This window comes from Anastrepha obliqua, chromosome 4 (assembly GCF_027943255.1).
Source record: "Anastrepha obliqua isolate idAnaObli1 chromosome 4, idAnaObli1_1.0, whole genome shotgun sequence".
Taxonomy (NCBI): domain Eukaryota; kingdom Metazoa; phylum Arthropoda; class Insecta; order Diptera; family Tephritidae; genus Anastrepha; species Anastrepha obliqua.
This window is the reverse complement of record NC_072895.1, coordinates 28,717,160-28,738,871: the sequence shown is the minus strand read 5'-3', so window position 1 is coordinate 28,738,871 and position 21,712 is coordinate 28,717,160. Positions and strand designations below refer to the sequence as shown.

General features: G+C 41.6%; 1 protein-coding gene across 2 annotated transcripts in view; it reads left to right on the top strand.

Annotated features, from left to right (window-relative positions):
• Positions 1-1,379: 1,379 nt before the first annotated feature.
• The window catches only part of LOC129246438 (uncharacterized), a 124,586-nt gene continuing 104,253 nt past the window's right edge, over positions 1,380-21,712 (top strand). The window contains exon 1 of one of the 2 annotated variants that reach the window (XM_054885273.1): positions 1,380-2,232. In XM_054885273.1, the coding sequence (XP_054741248.1) occupies positions 1,380-2,232 (853 nt within the window). The remainder of the gene's footprint in view (positions 2,233-21,712) is intronic. The other variant, XM_054885274.1, reaches the window with a different exon arrangement.

The following is a 21,712-nucleotide window of genomic DNA, read 5'->3' as shown; positions in this document are numbered from 1 at the left end:
TCTGTGTTCACACATTTTAGGATATTTTGTTCACATGTAGACTCTGTGGTCCGTCTACTGTTCGTCTGCGCGATATAGACCGACCTGATCCAGAACTTACTTGAAGATAATGGAATGCCCACTTACTGGCAGAACGATTTAAGGTCAGTTCCTCTACTAGCTAGCAAATCCGCGATGTCCAGGGACCTAGGCAATGTTCTTGGTGCAACGCTTAGCCAGCTCATTTAGAATAGTTTCACACTCGATTGCCACTTTGGATAAAGTACCACGACACTGCATAGCTTGCATATCAGAGTAGAGTCCCTGACTCATAACACAAGCTCTGTTTTTTGTAGTCACTAACTCGGCTTGAAAGGCGACCGCCGTAGACGAATCGGTTAGTGTGGGTCTATCATTCGGAATTCAGAGAGAAACGTAGGTGTTTTCTAATAGCGGTCCCCCACAGCAGGCAATGGCAAACCTCCGAGTGTATTTCTGCCATGAAAAAGCTCCTCGTAAAAAATATCTGCCGTTCGGAGTCGGCTTGAAACTTTAGGTCCCTCCATTCGTGGAACAACATCAAGACGCACACCATAAATGGGAGGAGGAGCTCGGCCAAGCACCTGAAAAGGGTGTACGCAGAAGTCAGTTAGCCGCAAACATAGGCTTAGCTGCAGCACTTTTGAGTAGCTGCCACTGCCGACCTTAGTATTTTTCGTTGAGCCGTCAGTGCAGATAGCCACTGACCACGATCACGGTTCTTAAGGTTATCCTATTCATCTTTTTCTGTGAAACGTGTGGAATAATTATTTTGAAAACAGATCTATGGTGCAGTGCAATCTAGCTCTCTATGAGTTCCCAGAAGAGTTAGGAAATTGACGTGTGTCCAAATAAATAATTTTCCAGGGTGGTCATGCAATTAGGTAGGCAATTAGCCAGGAAATCCCTCGGGAGATAGTCTAATAGAGTCTCAGGAGCTCTGCTAGGGGTTGAAGGCAGCACGAACCCCATTATTTATTATAAATATTACTCAAATGCCCCCGGTGCAAGAACATTCTGGTACGAGACCAGACTATTTGTTCTATAATGGAGTTTTTTTTTAATGAATAAATAAACTTAATAGAATATTTCATAGCTATTTAAAGGAAGGAAATAAGTAAAAAGAGCATCAAAATTATCACTTCGGCTTCAAGTAGTACGAAAACGCGTTCGCATCGGAAAGGCACTTCCAAGTTAAGTGCCGCATTTGTGAGTACCGCGTAAAACTTGTTTATTAATCAAAAGAAAAAAAGAAAAACGACAAATCGGAAAATGTTTCCAAAAGACAGCAAATAAGGTATAAAATAAACACAGAGAAATCAAAAAGCAGACACACAACACAACACCCCACCCCACCCCAGATGGCCGGCTATCGCTCGCTTCCGCTAGCACCGGTCACCGCCACCGCTGCCATGGCAGCAGCCACAGTTGCGGCCGCAGCACCGCCGCCCAGTGCCGGCCCCACGATGTATCATCACCAGTCGATGACGGCTATGTCGAATAACGGTATTATCTATCAATCGGCGGTACACGCCTCCATACACAGTTTGAATACAGTACAAAATCAACGTTCTACAACCACACATCATCACATTCTAGCAACGGCGACTGCAACGGCAGCAGCGGTAGCGACCACAACAACACGCCAATATGGTGGAGGTGCTGCAGCATTACAAGTGACAGCAGCAACAGCATCGCCACCAACACCACCAGCGGAGCCGCCGTCGTTACCGCCTGCACCACCACCTTCTGCGTCGGCAAGTGGCGGCGCTCAATCGGTGATGTCAATTGGCGCGAGCGCTGGTGCTACAGCTCATCATGCGTTGGCTTTGGCCCTGCCGCAACATCACCCACAAACAGCCCACCTCCACCAACAACAACAGCAGCAACAGCAACTCCACCACCCGCTTTCACATCCCCTGGCCCACCATCACCATCTGCACCACCAACAACAGCAACAGCAACAACATTCGCTGCAACAACAGCAAACACATCATTCGATGCAACATCACCTGCAACAGCATGCGTTCAATGCGCCACAGCATCACCATCACCACCACCACCATCATCATCATCAACAGTTGGCGTTGCATCAGAATCATTTGTATTTCAGCGGTGCGGCAGTTGGTGGGCATCATGGGCATCCGCATCATCATCACCATCATCGGCAGATCTTCAGTCAGATGCAAGCGGCCATAATGCCACTGAATATTAGTAAGTACCGAAGCGCTTCCAAGTAGACGGATGACGAGTTACCAGGTTCAGCGTAAGCTCACACATACATACGCACATTTTCTGAATTTTTTTTAGCACACAAACTAAAAAATATGTGGACAGTGGACCAGTTAAAACTTTTCGTGTGAGCAGGACCTCAAATGTATCTGTGAAACTGCTTTAACATTTTTTTAAATGCGTTTTTGAAGACTCGCTAAGTTGTTTTTTTATATTTGGCTATATTTCCATCTTTGTTTGTTGTTATGTCCCCATACTTGTTCCTGTTTTGCTCCTAATGGCTAAAAGTGGATAAGGTTGCAAGAAGCAAGTCCTGTGATACACACAATACTTTTTATTTATTTATTTTTAAAAGTATTTTTTAGCAAAATAAAATAGTTTTAAAATAAGTATAAAAATAAATGTCCGGGTGTGCGTTACTGATGAATGCACCTATAATCACGGGCTACTAATGGCTTGGCACAGACCTGTTCTTATTATTTGGCGTTGACATTGTTTTTTGTTGGAAAGTTACCACATCTCGCCTGTCTAACGAAGTTATTGTTCATTCTAAAAAAAAATTAAATAAAAAATCACCTTGATATTTCAAGGTCTCTTATTAGAGACGTGTTTATAAAAAAATAAAATAAATTAAAAAAAAACCAATTAAAAAAAAATAACAAAAAAATTAAGAAACAAATTTTTTTTTTTATTTTTAAATATTTCAGAAGAAATTAAGAAAGATATTTCACAAAAAAATTGTATCACAAAATTTTTATAAAAAAAATTTATAAAAAAATTTAAAAAATAAAAAAATTTATAACAAAATTTTTGCAAAAAAATTTTAATAAAAAAATTTGTTATAAAACTTTTATAAAAAAATTTAAAACTGTTTTTGAAACAAGTTGGAAAGTTATCACATCTCGCCTGTCTAACGAAGTTATTGTTAGTTCTAAAAAAAAAAACCTTAAATAAAAAATCACCTTGATATTTCATAGGTCTCTTATTAGAGACCTTTTTTAAAAAATATAATAAAAAAAAAACAATAAACAAAATTAAGAAAAAATATTTTTTTCTCTATTTTTAAGAAAGATATTTCAGAAAAAAATTGTATCACAAAATTTTTATAAAAAAATTTATAACAAAATTTTTTTTTAAAAATTTTATTAAAACAATTTGTTATATGCTGTCTAGTCCACAAGTATCAAATATGATTGCGGCCGTTTTCCGATGACGCCATTGCTAAAATTATAAATCTTTTAACAGAGTGGTTCATTTTGCGCCACCTTGTATATTTTGAGACTAAAAAAACATCATACAAATTTTTAGTATCTTCGGTTGAAGCGAACCGTATTTCTGAAATACGATTTTGCGTAAACTGAAAGGGGTCAGGTCCGGTGAATACGACAGGTACAATAGGACTTCCCACCTACAACTTTTAACCCGTGCTGATAGCATTAACTCGTGCATTGCCTACTGATGCGCCTAAATGCAAATTCTGCTGTATTTTTTTGTTTTATTTTTTTTTTCCAATACTCTCCTCAAGCGGCTTATTTGTGGTTGGCATCTGCTAGGATTTAATAGCTCGTGGATTATGCATCACTTATTTTTAGACCCTTCGACTGTACAATATCTACCACTAGTGTACAACTCAAAGTCCCTGTGCCAGATAGGGCGTGTTTCACTCATGATTTTCAGTGCTGAAGGTTGTCATAAACGGTTGATTTTGCATGCTCAATTCTCCCCCAATTTGATTTCTTTGTTCACCAAGCATGCGAAATCATCTGCCGGTGTCGGCGCCTACGCAGTCACCCAGTTTCCACACATACATATGAATTTCAATGCCTTCAGACCAGTGCACATTCGCACTGCTCGAAATATTTTGCTTTAGGGCGGGGTAACTTTTTGCCAGATTTCATGAAGACGAAGTGGATTTCAAAAAGAAGGCACGCGGCCCGCAAAATGCAGGTTCAGTAATGATGAAGTAAAGGTTACTGTTGGGTCTGACTGATCTCAGAGGCACTACGAACTACCGTTGAAGTTGGGCGTCACATAACAAACATTACTCTTTTAACTCAATCCGGTAAAGTGAAAGAGTTGGAAAAGTAGTTTCTACGAGAACTGAATGAAAAAAAAAAAACTGAATAGTGGCAACAGCGTTTTCGAGTTTGCTTAGTATTGTTTTCTTGGTGGGAAAAAGCGTAAGCGGTACAACTCTGTGTGCGCTTTGGCGTGCTGAACAAAATGTCTCCATTTGACCCGATCATTGGGTGATTCCTTCCAGTTTTTTACTTTGAGTAAAATACATTTGCACGATCTTTTAAGCAGCTTTGATTTGAAGAGTTGTGAAAATGAGAAGCTTGTTTATTGGCTGCTTGCATTTTCATCGATTGCGTTGCCCACTGAGTTGTCATAACTTAGTTTAAATTCCAAATATGTAAAAGTTTTCACCGCCACAATTTCATATGTTTGATTTTGTTCGATTTTGATTGTGCCGGGCACTATCTAAACTTTTCTGGACCACAACATATCATTTCGAAATTTATTACAGAAAAAATTACTATGCCAAAACTTCTTCATCAACCTCCATAGTCACCAATCCTAGCCTCCATTGACTATCTTTTTTGAAACTAGGACAATTAAATTTTCGAAAGCGTGGGTTTTTAAGTCATCGCTTTCTAATATTTGGGTATATAAATTAACTTTCTATATATTGAACAATCCTTGTTAAGGTTGGAGTAATCGAGTTTGAGTATTACAAGGTAAAGGTCAAAATCAACAAGACTGAGCTAAAATAGAAACGACAGGAGCTTTGTTCTGATAACTTCGAGTTTATTTATTCAAAATAATCCCCTCTTCGATACACTGTTTTGCGCGATCTAAAAGCTTTTCGAAAGAGTGTTTCAAGTAATTGACCGGAATGTCCTTCAGGATGTCCTTTTGGTATGAGGAAATGCAATTTTCCGAATAGGTAGAAGTCACAAGGAGCAATATCAGGCGAATACGGTGAGGGATTGATGGTTAAAATGCGATTTCATTGGAAATCACCTAGCGATGTAACTTCCAGCGCACCAAGTCATGAAGGCGATGGCGTCATCAAAAACTTTTTTATGACGCCAGCCTTATTTATTTTGAACTTCACCTTGTAAAATGCCCATCTCGGAAATTCTTAAATTCGGTTTGTGTCATCATCTGATAAATTGGCCGATTTAGAAGAAATCCCTGCTCCAAACTTGGAGCCGTCAGTGAAGGCAAAGGTACCAGCTTCGCAGCAGATTTTCCCCACCTTCCAATCTTGCTTACTTGGAAAGATTGCCCTGAGACGTCCCTGAAACTCCAGTTTGCGGATAGAGAGATCTGTTCGAAGTTCATAGAAAAACGGTTTTAATTGCCTAAAAATGCTACCATGTCTCTTGAGAGACTGCCTCCAGAGGCCAACCTCTTTTAACCTGATTGCACTTCCAGCAGGGATGGATATTTCGACTTTGATTTGGTAGGTTTATTTACTTGGTTGGTGAAATTTCCCAGCTTAGTTTTGTTAGAGGTTCATACCGGCCTAGAAGTTTCTTTTTTTATGTTGATTGCGACAAAATTACCAGTGTGTGGGAAAAACGGTTCTACTTGGGAATGGAATCAGTGATGAAACTTGTTGGGAACAAAAAAAACAAGACAGCAAACATTTCTGAAGAAGTCTTGTTATCATTAGTAGACAATTTTTTTTAGTAATATTTTTCAGCATTTTTATTCAATTAGCCCACGTTTTCTGGACACACGCGAGGCACATTTTACAATTTTCCAAACGTCATTTAATTTCTTTTCAAATGTCAGCACTCACTACTACTTAGAAAGTAAAAATATCTCGCAGCAAATATATTCGTTGATTCCATTAAGTTGTTCACATCTATTCCAAGCGTTTTCACAGGCCACGCGCCTTAACAATGAGACACCAACGCCACCAACAACTTGCCATAGCGCACGTCTACACACTTCCGCCATCGCCACCGCGCCACGTAGTTGGGGAATAGGCCGTAGATGCACGAGCTTTTGCTATATGAATATGTACTTACATGCAAACACATACACACATATACATGTGAAAGTACAAATGCGCCTTTGTATTTATTCCGGGCTCATTATGACTACCTCAGGGAGCAACACTTGGCCCAACTTTGTACGTTACACCAACAATACAGTCGTTGTCCCTTTAGACTATTTTTGATGTCACACCTATTTTGTTTATATACTTACACACACATACACAGAGGATATAAATAAAATGTGTATGCCAATTGTTTTTAAACACAATACAATATGTTGAATGTTGAGTGTTGCTATTGTTGTTGTTAGTTTATTATTATAATTCGTTGTTGCAATATGTGAATGCGACTGTGATTGTCGATTTTTGCTTTTGGTGCTTGGTAGGTGGTTTACTCCATGGGATTTTGTTGCTTGTATGTAAATTCTCGAATGTTTGTATTTGTTTCATTATAGAACTTTTGCATAAAAACTTTTCGAATGATTAAATATTGTAGAAATTGCAATGAATCTGTAGCCGAAATATTTCCTTACTTCTCATTTCCTATAAATTTCATAGCAGCAAGGAAATGTGTAAGATATTGGCTGTACAACTAATTAATTTCGTTTTTTTTTTTTGTTAAAAAAACCATTTATTTAAGTATAAAAGTAAAAAAATATTTTATTCAAAATATTGTCCATCGGAAGCGGGAACTTTTTCCCATCTTTCATGCAATTTACGGATTCCATCCGAAAAAAAATTCTCATCTTTTGCGCCGAGAAAGTCATCAAGCCATTTTTTAATACCTTCAACATTGGTGAACCGTATTCCAGAAAGGTGATGCTGCATCGACCGAAACAAGTCGTAATCAGAAGGAGCTATGCCTGGGTTATAAGGCGGGTGAGGTAGAATTTCCCATCCGGCAATTTCCAGATAATTTTTGACCGGTACTGCAACATCTGGCCCAGCATTGTCATGATGGAAAATCAATTACTCGTACCTGGACGCCCATTCTGGCCGTTTTTCGGCTATTGCTTACTTCAAACGTATCAATTGTTGCCTGTATAGCTCTCCCGTGATCGTCTGGTCCGATTTTAACAGCTCATAGTACAGCACACTCTTCTGATCCCACCAAATACAGAGCATTACCATCAAACCATGAATATTCGGCTTTGGTATCGATTTGGCTGGTTGGCCTGGCTTCACATACGATCTTTTACATTTTGGATTATCGTAATGAATCCACTTTTCATCGCCAGTGACAATACGATGCAAAAACGATTTCGTTTTGTGGCGATTAAGCAGCATTTCAGACATGCAAAATCGTCTCTCAACGTCTCTCGGCTTCAATTCGTGTGGCACCCAATTTCCTTGTTTGTGAATATATCCGGCTGCTTTTAAACGTTTAGAAATGGCTTGTTGAGTGACTTCCAATGTTTTTCCAAATTCTTCTTGAGTTTGACATGGATCTTGATCGAGTAATGCCTCCAATTCTTCGTCTTCAAACCTTTTTTATGGACTTAATCGCTCTTTGTTTTCTGGGTCAAAATCACGTGCAAACCACTGCTGGCATACTCTAACCTCTGGAGTATATTCAGGATAAGCTTCTGAGAGTAAACGATGTGCTTCTGTTGCACTTTTCTTTAAATTGAAGAACAAAAGCAAACCTCCCCGCAAATGCTGTTTTGTTGGAACGTTATTTGACATTTTGACTGAATCATTTGATCAGTAGAATCTGCCATACATTTAATTGTTAAAGATATAGAGGAGGCTCGATATCGGAAAGAGTTCGCATTGCGTGCCTTTCGCGACATTGAGGAGGCTTTTAATAATATCCTCCCGGAGACAATTACTAAATCTTTGGATAAACTGGGGCTTGGATCCGACCTTATTAGGTTTAGCAACAGAGTGCTTAACAACAGAATCGTCGTGGCAGAGTGGGGTGGTGTTTCTCTCCATCCACAGGAGAGGTGAGAGGAACTCCACAAGGCGATGCTCTTTCTCCATTTCTCTGAGTTGCCGTTGTCAAAGACTTGCTGGAGTACCTGGTGCGAAGGGGTGGGGCAAGGTGTTTGCCTACACGGACGGCGTGGCGGTAATTGTTAGAGGAAATATTTAAGATACCCTGCACGATGTGATGCATCTTAGCATATCTGAACGTAGTTGTTAGGTTGGCAGCGGATTCCGGTAATTCAGTGAATCATCTCAAGACTCTAGAAATTACAGAATTACCCAGAGCTCAACTCCCCTCAATAGGGGTTCTTTGTTGGTGGGCAGCGGATTGCGGCCTATCGGTGAATCATCTCAAGACTTTAGAAATACAAAATACCCAGAGCTCAGCTACCCTCAATAGGGAGTGCTTTCGTTGGTGCTTTCTGACAAGGTGAAGTACCTGGGTCTAATCTTTGACAGTGAGGTAACGTGGAAGCTCAACATTGAGGAGAGGATAAGGAAGGACACAATAGCCTTCTATGGATGCAACGATACTTTTGGCAAAAGATGGGGCCTTTCGCCTAGAGTTGTATTTTGGCTTATAATACCCTTATAATGTTAATTCTTTCGAATGGAGTCGTTGTCTGGCGGAACTCACCGAAAAACATGGCATCGGTAAAGAAGCCAAAGAGAATCCGAAGTCTTCATTGAAATCAGTGGGCGCTTTGAATTACTCCTACTCTAGCGCTTAACGCAATGCTAAATGTGGTACCTGTAGACAAAGGTGTAGACAAAGCTGTGACTGCTCATGCCGCAATTAGACTGAGAGGCTCAGGGTACAAGGCACTCAAGTATCCTTAAGAACTTTGGTTTCATTCCTTTGGCGACTAATCGATGCGCACCTCTGCTTAGTGCGAATGGAAAATTCTCTCTCCCACACTCCTTCAAGCGAAGAGGGGGCGGATGGAAGCGATGGCTCAAAATTGGATCGAAGGGTTGGCGGAGGAGTATTCTGCAAGGAGTTTGCCGTCAGACTCAAGTTCAGGTTACCGGACTACTGCAGTGTATTCGAAACAGAGGTAGCAGTAATTAAAGAGACAGCTGATTGGCTGCTCCCTTGTGTAATAACTGTGACGGCCAGACAAGCGCCATTCAAGGCCCTGGGCTCGATGATGGTGCACTCAAAAGTGGTTGGGCAATGCCTGACTTCACTTTCGATTGCATCCGAATTCTTCTTCAATATAAAGCTCGTCTGGGTAACTGGTCATAGCGACATCGCAGGAGCTGCGAGGCAGATGAGCTGGCTAGAGAGGGAACCTGTGAGGTAGTTATATCGCGAAACGAGAGGATTGGGATCGCGTTCACTATTACCTGCGATCTGCTCCTGAAGAGGTGAGCTTCACGCCAACTCAGCGAGCGCCGGGAAAGTATACAAACTGGTAAGGTCGCGAAATCTTTCTGGCCACGAGTGGAACGGAGGTGGGCGAGGGATTAAACCAGGTTAATAAAAACCTACCTCTCTAATTTCGTGGGTGCTCTTGCAGAACATTGGCCGCTTCGTATACAAGTTGTGAGACTCGACATTACTTCGGCGCTCTTTTTGCATCAGTTACATGAAGGATGAGGTGGAGAGGTGGAGTCATCTCAGCACTTTCTCTTTAACTGCCCGGCTTCTGGAGGGCTAAGATTTAAGCATAAAGGCTCTCATCTCTTTGCCATGCCTGCTGATATAATAGCACTCATTGATATTAACAACTTGATGGAGTTCGTCAGTAGTACCAAGCAGCTATTACCACGTAAATCCCACGACAGTCGGTTCTACGTTACCGGAACGACTCGGATTTATATCCGGCCGAGGGCTGTCACTTCAGCAGTATTCCCAGTGCATATGTGGGGAATGTTTATGCTGCTATAACAACAACAATGGAAATCAGTCATCGTTTGGTTGTTTTCCTCTTCCTCCATGCCCTTCCAGCCTTGTTATCTTCTTTATCATGGGGTCAGAAAATCGACCACATCTGTGGGAATCCTCAATTTTCACAAATCCAGAACTGATGAGTTGTTAAGAAAGCCACGAGCAAACTGGTCTTTGGGTGATTATGCCAGGAGGATCGAGTGGCCGTGCAACGATAGATGCAGAAGCTGCAATCAAGAAGAATCTAAGCAAATAGTATTTCACTATCTATGTGAGTGCCCATGTCCGGCTGCTGTACTACATAGAATGCTGGAGGAATTCTCGTTGGTCGACTTGAAAGAAATTTCAGAAAAGAAAATAGGCAACATAGGCAGATTCATAGTCAAATCAAGATGGTTCGGCTAATGAAAATGTGAGACCATGCCAGGAGGATCGAGTGGGGGTTCTCGTTGTTCAACTTGGAAGAGATTTCAGAAAAGAAAATAGACAACATAGGCAGATTCATAGTTAAATCAAGATGGTTCGGCATCTAAAATGGCATCTTTTGTGCTAATTGGGTCTGAGTTGTGTCACTCAAACAACAGCTCCGCCACCATGTCCACAATTTTCTGTTCCATTGTTTTGAAATGCCCCCAGACACATATGAAATAAGCCAGGTATTTTCGGTAGCACGTGAATTACATAATGAAAATTTTGTAGGCTTATTATTTATGCTAAACAACGCAAGAAAGGGCAAGTAATCTATGCTCCCTCCCCACCTGCTCCACTTTTGTTTCGACAATTGTTTTCATATGCCAATCGAGTGTGTGAAAAATGTAGTGTAGAGTATTCACACTGGTCGCAGACGCTGGCAAATACACAAAACTTCACTTGGGCGTTGGAACTTCAATTGACTGAACTGAACTGAGAAAAATGTTAGTTGCGTCCTTTATGCACTAAAAGCGTAACGGAATGTCTGGAGTAGTATACCGCCGGGTGAAGGTATTCGCATGGTGAGTACAGGAATATGCCTACTTACGTACATACATACATACATACATACATACATACATACATACATACATATATACATACACACATACATACACATGTTGTGTCTGTTACAAACTCGCATATGTTTTTATTTGGTTCTATAGTAAGTAGCTGAGATTTCACCAAAGCCCCAAACACAAATCCATTCAACAAACCATCCGAAAGTCGTCATCCTCGCCCAAAAACATGAGTGTTAAAGCGTTTCTAAACGCATTTATGAGCCTCATTACAATCGCTTTTTATTGCATTAAAGCGTTTCGAGTGTTGTCTCGTGCACTCGTAATACCCATTCTGTGTTGTTTGTGTTTTTCTTGTTGTTGGCATATGGCACTTCTAACAACACAATAAAAGTTCTAGTTAGTGCAGAGCTTGAGGGAGTCAGCGGCGCATGGATGGAGGGCGAAACGCGTTCTGAGCGCTCAAAAGTGCATGTCCGAGTGCGCACTTGTGTGGGTAATGTAGTGACGTAGAGACGGAATGACGGAGTGACAAGGGTGTGCCCGGCGCGCGGTGTGTGGCAGATACGACTGTTGTGCTGGGGTTGAGGTCTGTGCTGATGTGCCGGCTTTTCTGTGTTAGTGTTTTGAAATGCGTTTGGAAAAACGCAACAAGAGGTTAGTGTTGCTGCCACATAGTACTCGTACATGCACACGCACACGCACACATATGGGCGCAATAATGACTATGCTGTTGTTGTTGTCGCTGCTTCTTGCAATTGTTGCAATGACAGCAGCGACACTTTTGTTTTATTTCACATTTCGTACACGATTACCGCCAAGGGGCACAGTTTATATTTTTTAGTGCTTACCTATCAACCTACCTACACACACAAACACGCGCACAAAAACATACTTGTATGCAAATAATAAAGCAACAAAGCCAACAGCAACAACAACAACACCCTTTGAGTTGTTTGGCTTTGTTTGTTTGGCTGTTAAGGCTGTTTGGCACGGCTCCGTTGTGGTGCTGTTCTCGGCTGCTTGTCTGTCGGCCACATTCATTTTATTATCCTTATGTAATAATATTTTGTCTCTTCCACGGTCTCGCATGCCCTTTCTCACACACACACACACACACAAATGTACAGGCTACACATTTTATTGTATGTCGGTTAGATTTGCATGTGTGCGTGTACTGTTTTTTTGCAATAATATTTTATTGTTTTTCGTTAGCTTCGTTTCAAAACAAAACCCGTTCAAAACCAACAGCCAACAATGGCCAACAATTTTTCACCTGTTTTTATATTCTAATGCCACGCGGATTTTGGCCGCGTACCTTAAGGCATTTGGGCCGTTTATTGTGGTAAACATACGGTATTGTTTTACACAAATAAATCCCCATATATGGATGTGTATTGTATGTTTATAATTATCTGCATGTATGTGTGGCTGTGTGGCTGTGTGTCGTCGTCGGTCAGAGCGGTCGTAACTATTCATTGTGTGTTCGTTATTGTCCTCAGACGCGTTTTTGTGAGTCTTTTGCGTAAAGGCTGTCTTATTAGTTACGCTTACCTGTGCCATATCTGTGTGTGTGTGTGTGTGTGTGTGTAGGTGTGAATGAGGAAACCTCGAGAGTGCACTATTTTCGAAGTGCTTTCGAATGCATTCAATATGGCGTAGACTTTAAGCTCCATAAGTTGCTTAAAATTTTTCATTCACTCGAATTTTGCTTAACTTTATTTTCAATTAAAGCGTAAATTTCTTTGAATTATTAGTACAAATACCGTCACACCTCTTCCTCTTCTTTTTGATTGCCGCGATAACCGTTTACGCGATTTCGGCCGAGTTTAACATAGCGCGCCAGTCATTCCTTTCTCGTGCTAACCGGCGCTAGTTGGAAACGCCAAGTGAAGCCAAGTCTTTATTCATCTGATCTTTCCAAAGCAGAGGAGACTTTCCTCTTCCTCTTTCCAACGCAGAGAGGGACTTCCTCTTCCTTTACTACCACCAGCTGGTACAGCATCGAATACTTTCAGAGCCGGAGCGTTTGTATCCATTCGGACGACATAACCCGGTCAACGTAGCCGCTAGATCTTTATTTGCTGCGCTATGTCTATGTCGTCGTAAAGCTCATACAGCTCATCGTTCCATTGTCTGCGATACTCGCCGTCACCAGCGTGCAAAGATCCAAAAACCTTCTGCGGAATCTTTCCTTCAAACACTCCAAGGGACGCTTCATCGGAAGTTGCCATTGTCCACGCTTCTGTGCCATTCCATAGGACGGGCATGATGAGAGCCTTATATATAGAGTGTTAGTTTTGTTCGTCGAGAGCGGAATTTACTATTCAATTGCCTACTTAGTCCAAAGTAGCACTTGTTGGCAAGAGAGATTCTACGTTGAATTTCAAGCCTCGCATTGTTTTCTGTCTTAATTAATGCTGGTTCCTAAATAAACGGAAGTCTTTTACAACCTCAAAATTATAACTGTTAACAGTGACATGGGTGCCGATACGCGAGTGCGCTGACTGTTTGTTTGATGGCAGGACGTACTTCGTTTTGTCCTCGTTCACCACCAGATCCATTCGCTTTGCTTCTTCCAGTTTAGAGAAGGCAGAACTAATAGCCTGGTTGTTAAGTCCGGCCGATGTTAATATCATCGTCATACGCCAAGAATTGTACGCCCTTATAAAAAATTGTGCCAGAGCGATTAAGTTCTGCAGCTCGCAACAGTTTAAAGAAGCCATAAGACAGCGAGTCACCCTGCCTGAAACCTCGTTTGGTATCAAACGGCTCGGAGACGTCCTTCCCAATTCCGACGGCGCTGCTGGAATACCTTTTTGCGGGGATACTTAACTCAGACATCGCGGCATTTTTGTAACTCCGTTTTGTACTGTCGAATGCAGCTTTGAAGTCGGCGAAAAGGTGGTGTGTGTCGATTCTCCTTTTATGGGTATTTTCCTAGACTTGGCGTATCGTAAATATCTGGTCGATTGTGGATTTTATCGCACCTCTCTGAAAAGACAAAAGAGACACAGCCCTAGCACACTGATTTCAGTTATAACGGGGCACTACCTAATAGGCGGACAAGCCCAGAGGATAGGAGTGCAAGCACATTGCTTCTGCAGAAGCTATCTAGATCAGGAAGACGAAGAGACGATCATGCACGCACCACCTGTGCCATTGTCCTGTTCTAACCAGACGTAGATTTACCAATTTAGGTAGACAATTTTTTGATGAAATAGAAGATCTAAATTCCGCAGAAATCAGTGATCTTATAAAATTTTTGAAAAGTGCACACTCTATTTAGGAGTGGTGAGGACAAATTTCCCACGCGGCATCACAATGGACCATGAGCCTGAGTCTGTCCCACAGTGCACAATCGCTTCAAACTAACCTCATCATGGCACCAAAACCATTGAGGTAGTTTAAAACTCGCTCTTATTCTATCTGGATCACAAAGTGTATTCCTCCTATTTTTACCTTCAAAGTACTCGCCACTGCCACGATCTTATGTCCGCGCTTGATCCACCTCTCGAAACCATTCCGAAACTCTATTTTCGGTATAGCAATCAGAGTCTTACATTTTTCAGTTTCTTCCCTTCGGCTGTTAAAACGTGGCACCCGTAGTGATTTTTTCACACGATCCAACAGATCCAATCAGAAAAATGGTGATGGATGTTGGATGGCGTTCGTTTTGTAGGTAGGTGAGATAGTTGAAGTACCCCACTGGCACTCCTAAAGTAGCACTAGAGCGCCGTTTTGATATCAATATGAGACCTCCAACGGGCAGATAACTACAGCCAGCCAGAGCTGTTGATGTAATGGAGACGATTGATGGTATTTAGCTCGGCACATTGTCCCAGACTGTCGAAGAAGGGAGCACCCCGTGACCTTAGACGTCTAGCTGCCAAACTCAGAAATTTACAGAAAAAGAGCTCAATAGTCCCTCCTTCTCTGAAAGGTCCCCATAGTGTTTCTGCAATGGAGATTACATGGTAAGCTCAGCTTTTCTGCCTGTGTGCCGATTTTCAAATGCTCAGTTAGCATAGCTACAAGTTTGGAAATTTAATGGCATATAATCCCCAGAACATTCAGTGTCCTGCGTCTACTGTAGGGGCCAAGGGATTTTCGAAATAGCACACGAAAAAATGGAGCTCAATTTGATCTGTGCTTTCCTGAGAATCAAGTTGTGCAATTGCCCTTTAACAATGGATTGCCCTTTAACAGGGGGATGCCGTTAGCCGGGTGGGCGCTACTTAATCGGTCAGCGAAAAACGCCTCCCTGTTAGTTGCTTTCGCTCAAAGACATGTTAAATGACTGAACGACCCTTCTTTCGATTAGTGTGGAAACTTCAAGAATGAGGAGGAGTAAGAGTCCGTTAGACATCTTCTGTGTTACTGTCCCTCGAGGCGTGGCACTAGGTAAGGATACTTTAGCTCATCGTTCATGAATGATACTGATGACTTTAAGTATATACTCGTAAGTGTCAGCCAGAGTAATGGGTTTGCACTTAAAACGAAATGGTTTAATGAGGAGTAGTAGATAAACTGGTGTTTTGGTATCACAATGGATCGGCTACGGTCTAAGTGAGTTGGTTTAGAGGCCGACTCCCATTTCTACTTATCTACCTGCCTAGTATCGCCACGATGTATTGGGTTGGGGAATTAGTTCGTAGCGCTTTTATCGGAGACTTTTATTTAAATAAAAACAAGAATTACGTTAATCAGTTAATCAATTATATATTCTCCGTTGCTGTTTACAACCTCCGTTGATGCTCTCCCGCCAACAAATCGTCTGGTCTGGTGTCAAAGAAGTTATTGATTTAGAAGGACCTCTTTGTTGTCGAAGGTAACGTCTTTCATATGGTTTGACAGGGAGCTGAAAGGATGGGAATCGGTCGGTTCAAGATCCGGAGAATACGGCTGCTGCTGAAGAGCCTCCCATTCGAGCTCTTGGTGAGCGGCTTTGACGACTTGTGCAACGAGAAGCCTAGTCTTGTCGTGAAGGAGTATAGTTTGACCATGTCGATGAAGTCTTTCCAGTCGAATAGTCTCATTCACGCGGTGTAACTGGGCAATGTAGAGCTCTTTGTTGCCCGTGTCATTATTTTCGAACATTTCCCAGTGCACCATGCCCTCCCAGCCAAACCAAACAGATATCACGATCTTCTTTGGATGAAGATTCGGCTTGACTCTCGGTTTTGGCGTATCTTCTGGAGCCACCCTCTCCTTTCCCTGCTCCATATTGATGTATAGGTACCATTTCTCATCTCCTGCGACGATTCTGTACAAAAAGCTTTGTTTATGACCGCGTGTTTCTCGATGGCGGGCGAGATGCTGAAAGGCAATTCGAAGGCGGCTTTCTTTGTTTTTTCGTTGAGCTCGTGAGGTACTCAGACTCCCAATTTTTCGATAAATCCCATTGAATGAAAGTGATTGTGAACGGTTTTTTGATCGCAGCTCATTTCTTCCACCAATTTACGACTGGGTTGGCGACTGTTTTCCTTCAAATGAGATTTGGAACATTCTTCGTCGCATTCAGAAGACCTTCCGTTGCGGGACGTGTCATCATCGAAGTCAAAGTTGCCATTTGTGAACTTTGAAAACCATTTCTGTGCTTTAGACTCGCCTGTGACACCTTCTCCATACACGTCGCAAAATGTCCCGTGCTGCTTCGGCAGCTTTTTGACCTCAATGAAAAGCAAAGAAGAGCAGGTGACGAAAATGTCGATTTTTGCCTCCTGGGTACTCCATTTCTAAGCCTCGAAACTAATAAAAAATTAAATTTAAAAATTTTGTAGAGCAGAAGGAGTTCTATCGACTGAATGCTTATCCTTTGCCAAACAGCAAACAGCAACTTATTCCCCAGTCCAATACATACGAAGGCTTGGCGGTTCGAAGTAAAATTGTTACAGTAACTTCGGTTTTGCCTTTTATTTCTACATTTCGCTGTCGTTCTACATTGTTGAATTCTCAGCTTTCGTATGTCATAATCTATGTCTTGTGATTAACTTCGCCGCCTTCGGTCTCTCTTTCTCGCCTCTTTTGATTTCGCTTCAAAAACTTGTTGAGTCATTCGTTGCGCATTCTTAGGACGTGACCATAACAGCGTAATCTTTGCGACTTTATAAACCGCATTACATTTAAAACACTGAGTTCATATTTTCGTATATCACCAACAGAATTTCAGTTTTTAGCGACCTCTGTTGTGCGCAAACCACTGCGATTAAACCGGTTATGTCAGCAAATCAGCTGATTCTTTCAAAACGGTTTGATGTTGGCGACACCTGCTGATTTCTTCTCAGCTTGTGTATGCACGTATATCTTCTCAATCACTCTCTCGGCGCCTAGCCTGTGGAATTTTTTTAGTTTTTTCTCTTAAGCTTTAAAACTTGCTTGCATCAGTTTTTCTCCTTTTGCTTTGCCATCAGTTTGTCACAGCTCATTGTCTCCTAAGGAGTATCACCCGTTTCCATTCATATTCATCACTAACTTGAAGACGAAATTAATTAAAAATTAATGTTGCAATTTTTCATCTGTGAAAAGCCCAATTCCTTTCATTTCGCCCAGACATTTGCCGAAAATGATTTTATGATTGCTTGAAGGCAATTTGCGGAAGTGCCAAACACACCTGATAAAGGCATGTAGGTATGTATGGCTATATAAAAATATACACGTATGTGTGTATGTGTGTGTGTATGCATATATACACATTTTGTGCGCGCACGTCACACCATCAATAAGTTGAGCCGCTGAATAAAGGCACTCGTAGAATAAAAGAAATAATATTTCAAACAACTTCCAGCGCTCCGTTGAGACATTCTCTGCTAATAAGTCGCCACTTGGGGACACTAACTCTTCAAGAATTACCTTGACACAGACATGTTCCACTCAGCAGTTGATTTACTTTTGAATAGTTTCGTTTTTCGGGTGAAAACTTTCAGAAGCCACCAATTTGTATATGCATAAGCTTATAGTTAGTTGTTAAATTGGCGGCGAGTTGCGACCGCCCTTTGGCTGCCACTGCTTACACACACACATATGCACACATACATATTTAGTATGTTAATGTAGGCGCACATATGCCGTTATTGCTGCAAAAAATCACTTGCTGCTGCCGAATTTTTGTGCTTAGATCTTTAGTCTTTCACACACACAGGCACACATACCTAACCATACATGTATTTCTTTTATTTTTTTTCTGCTTATTTCCACTCACTAGGCTGTACTTGTGTGTCCAATAAAAAATTCAAAATGGTCACATAAGGACTTGTCAAAGATCACGTACTCAATAAATATTGCTTACTCGCTGGTTGGCTGCTTTCTGCTTGTGATTGTGTTCCACTTCCACTTCCTCTTTGGATTTGGCTAACGTCGTCATTTTTAATGCATTTTCCCTTTTATTACTGTCTCTATAGTCGGGGGGTATCAAAGTACCATCGGTATAAAATTAACCTTAAATAGTGCTTTTTAATTTTCAAACTGCTACCGCCAGACATAAAGTGTATGAAAATTCTCACGTTCTATTATTTACAAATTACTTTTGGTATACAAGCGAGCACATACATACATACATATATGGTATGAACATACATATGTGCCCATAATTGTGAGAGTGGTCTAAGTCATATATTTCTTGTTTCGAGATATTTAATGAATTGCGTTCGAATGAGTTAAAAAATATTTTTATATTATGCGACATTTTAATTTATAATTTTCTTAGTTTTTATTAATGGAAATTTATTATGAATACGAAATTTTGTATGAATTTCATACGAAAATGTGGTTTTTAAAGCTCTAATTGACTTAGACTATTTTCAAAAATAATTGAATGCCCTATAAATGAATTAGTACAATAAAAAACGATGCGCTTTATTTGAAACAATAACTTTAATGAAATGTTGTTGTTGTTGTTGTTGAGGTGGTTGAACATTTCTTAGCTGAAATGCTCCTAATTAGTGACCAGCACCGTTTTAATACCACTATCTCGTGAAATGATGAGTTGTTGTTGCATTTTTTTGTTTTTTTTTTTTTTGTTTTTTTGGTGTTTCCGGGTCAGATCCACTTAGTGAGGTCCAAGTATAGGAGCAAATCTTTTATCTCGATGACTGAGATCTCCTTAATTTGCTGTAGGAAAGGCTTACCGAAGGATCGGAGTCGTGCCCTGGCTAGTCCCGGACATTCACATAAATAGTGGAACAGACTTTCCTTCACCCCTTCCGTTTGACAGCTTCTACAGATAGGATTAAAGGGTAGGTTGAGTCTAGCTGCGTGATCCCCTACTTTCCAATGTCCTGTAAGGGTTGCAGTGATACGTGAAATGTTTGGCCGAGAACATCCTAACAGGTCATTCGTCCTTTGGATTTTATATGACGGCCATGTGTTTTTTGTTGTGATACATGTAGGTATTTGCTTCCATCTTCTTTCGGCTAAAGCATGATAGTGTGAAGCAATAGATGCTTTAAGTTTGTTCAGTGGGGTGGAAACTGCCACCGCCTCTGCTATGTCTAGTGTTGAGCCCTTTCTTGCTAGCTCATCCGCTATCTCATTGCCTCGTATGTTCCTATGACCGGGAACCCATATCAGGGTAATTTCAAGCCAATGGCTGAGCAGTTTCAGCTTCTCTCTACACTGTAGGACCAGTTTGGATGAAATGTAGTTGGAGTCTAAGGCCTTGATAGCTGCTTGACTGTCTGAGAAGATAGCTACTCTTGCACCAACTACCTTGTAGAGTTCTAGGGATTTGCATGCTTCTCTGATCGCTAAAAGTTCTGCCTGGAACACGCTGGCATAATCAGGAAGACGAATTGATTGAGATAGGTTGAGTGGCTCCGAATGGAAGCCAGCTCCCACACCACAGTTCATCTTAGAACCATCGGTATAGATTTCGATATCATGTCTTCCAATCACCTCTCCTTTGCTCCACTCGGCTCTCGGTGGGAAGCTTACCGTAAAGCCTTTCTTGAAGTTTAGGTCGGGGACTGTGTAGTCTGATCCGTTTTTGAGCAGCGGGGGTCCCTGTAGGAGGATCTTGCTGTGACCGTACGGCCTTGTTGTCCAGCTTCCTATGTCTCTGAGTCTCACCGCGCTGCAAGTAGCTATTGTTTTGATGTGTAAATCTAATGGCAATAGATGTGTTAGTACATTGAGCGCTTCAGTAGGACTGGTGCTAAGCGCTCCTGTAGTTAGGATACACGCTGTTCTTTGTATCTTGTTCAGCTTAGTTTTGTTGTATTTCCTTTCTGTTGCAGGCCACCAAACTAGTGCCGCATATGTTAGTATTGGCCTTACAATGGCTGTGTAGGACCAGTTGGCTAATTTTGGTTGGAGACCCCATTTTTTTCCCAACATTCTCTTACATGTGTAAAGTGCTATGTTCGCTTTCTTTACCCTGTACTCTACGTTGGACTTCCAGCTGAGTTTGGGGTCTAGGATAACGCCTAGGTATTTGGCCTGTTTGGTTAGCGTGAGGCTGACGCCGTTTAGTTTTGGGAGATTAAAGTTTGGCACCTTGGTTTTCTTGGTGAATAGCATCAGTTCAGTTTTTCTCGGGTTTACGCTTAAACCACAGTCCGTGGCCCAATTGCTGAGTAATACCAGAGCTCCTTCCATAATCTCACTGATTGTGGTTGGAAACATTCCTGAAACCATAAGCACTATGTCGTCCGCGTACGCCACCACTTTAATTCCCTTTTGGTTAAATTTGGTGAGGATGTTGTTGGCGACTAGTAACCACAGTAGAGGGGATAAGACTCCTCCCTGAGGGGTTCCCCTGTTGACAGAGCGTTTTATCGTGCTGCTGCCTACCTCACCGATGATTATTCTAGTTTTGAGCATGTTCTCTATCCATTCGTTGAGACCTGTGTCTATGCCTAACATGTTAAGAGCCTCAATTATGGATCTTGTGGTGACATTGTTGAAGGCCCCCTCTATGTCGAGAAAAGCGACTAGTGAGTATTGCTTGTATTCTATGCTCCTCTCAATCGCACTTACAACCTCGTGAAGAGCTGTCTCTGTGGATTTTCCTTTGAGATAGGCATGTTGAGATGGTGAAATCGTTGAGTCTGTAATCTTTTCCCTGAGATATACATCCAACAGTCGCTCGAGAGTTTTGAGGATGAAGGAGGATAGGCTGATGGGTCTGAAATCCTTCGCTGTATCATGACCGCGTCTACCAGCTTTAGGGATAAATATCACTTTTACCCTCCTCCAGCTCTTTGGTATGTGCCCTAACATAAGGCTTTTCCTGAAAAAGACCTCCAGCCAGGGAATCGTCGTTTCTCGAGTGTTCCACAGCATGGCTGGGAATATCCCATCTGGACCGGCTGCCTTATATGGTTCAAAGTTTTTTATCGCCCATAATATTCTATCTTGGGATACGATGTGGTTGATTATAATGGGTGATATTTTGGATGTTTGAACACTGTCAGCATTGTTCTCAATGTATTCTGTGTTGCCTGGGAAGTGTGTGTTTATAAGATGTTCTAGTGTGTCGGCCGATGGTTTTGTCCACTCTCCGGTGTCTTTCTTCAAGAAGGAAGGGCAGGAGTGTTCCTTGGATAAAAGCTTGCCTAGTCTGGCCGTATCTTTGGTTGATTCTATGGAACTACAAAAATCTCTCCAAGCCTCTGTCCGAGCCTCTTTGATTGC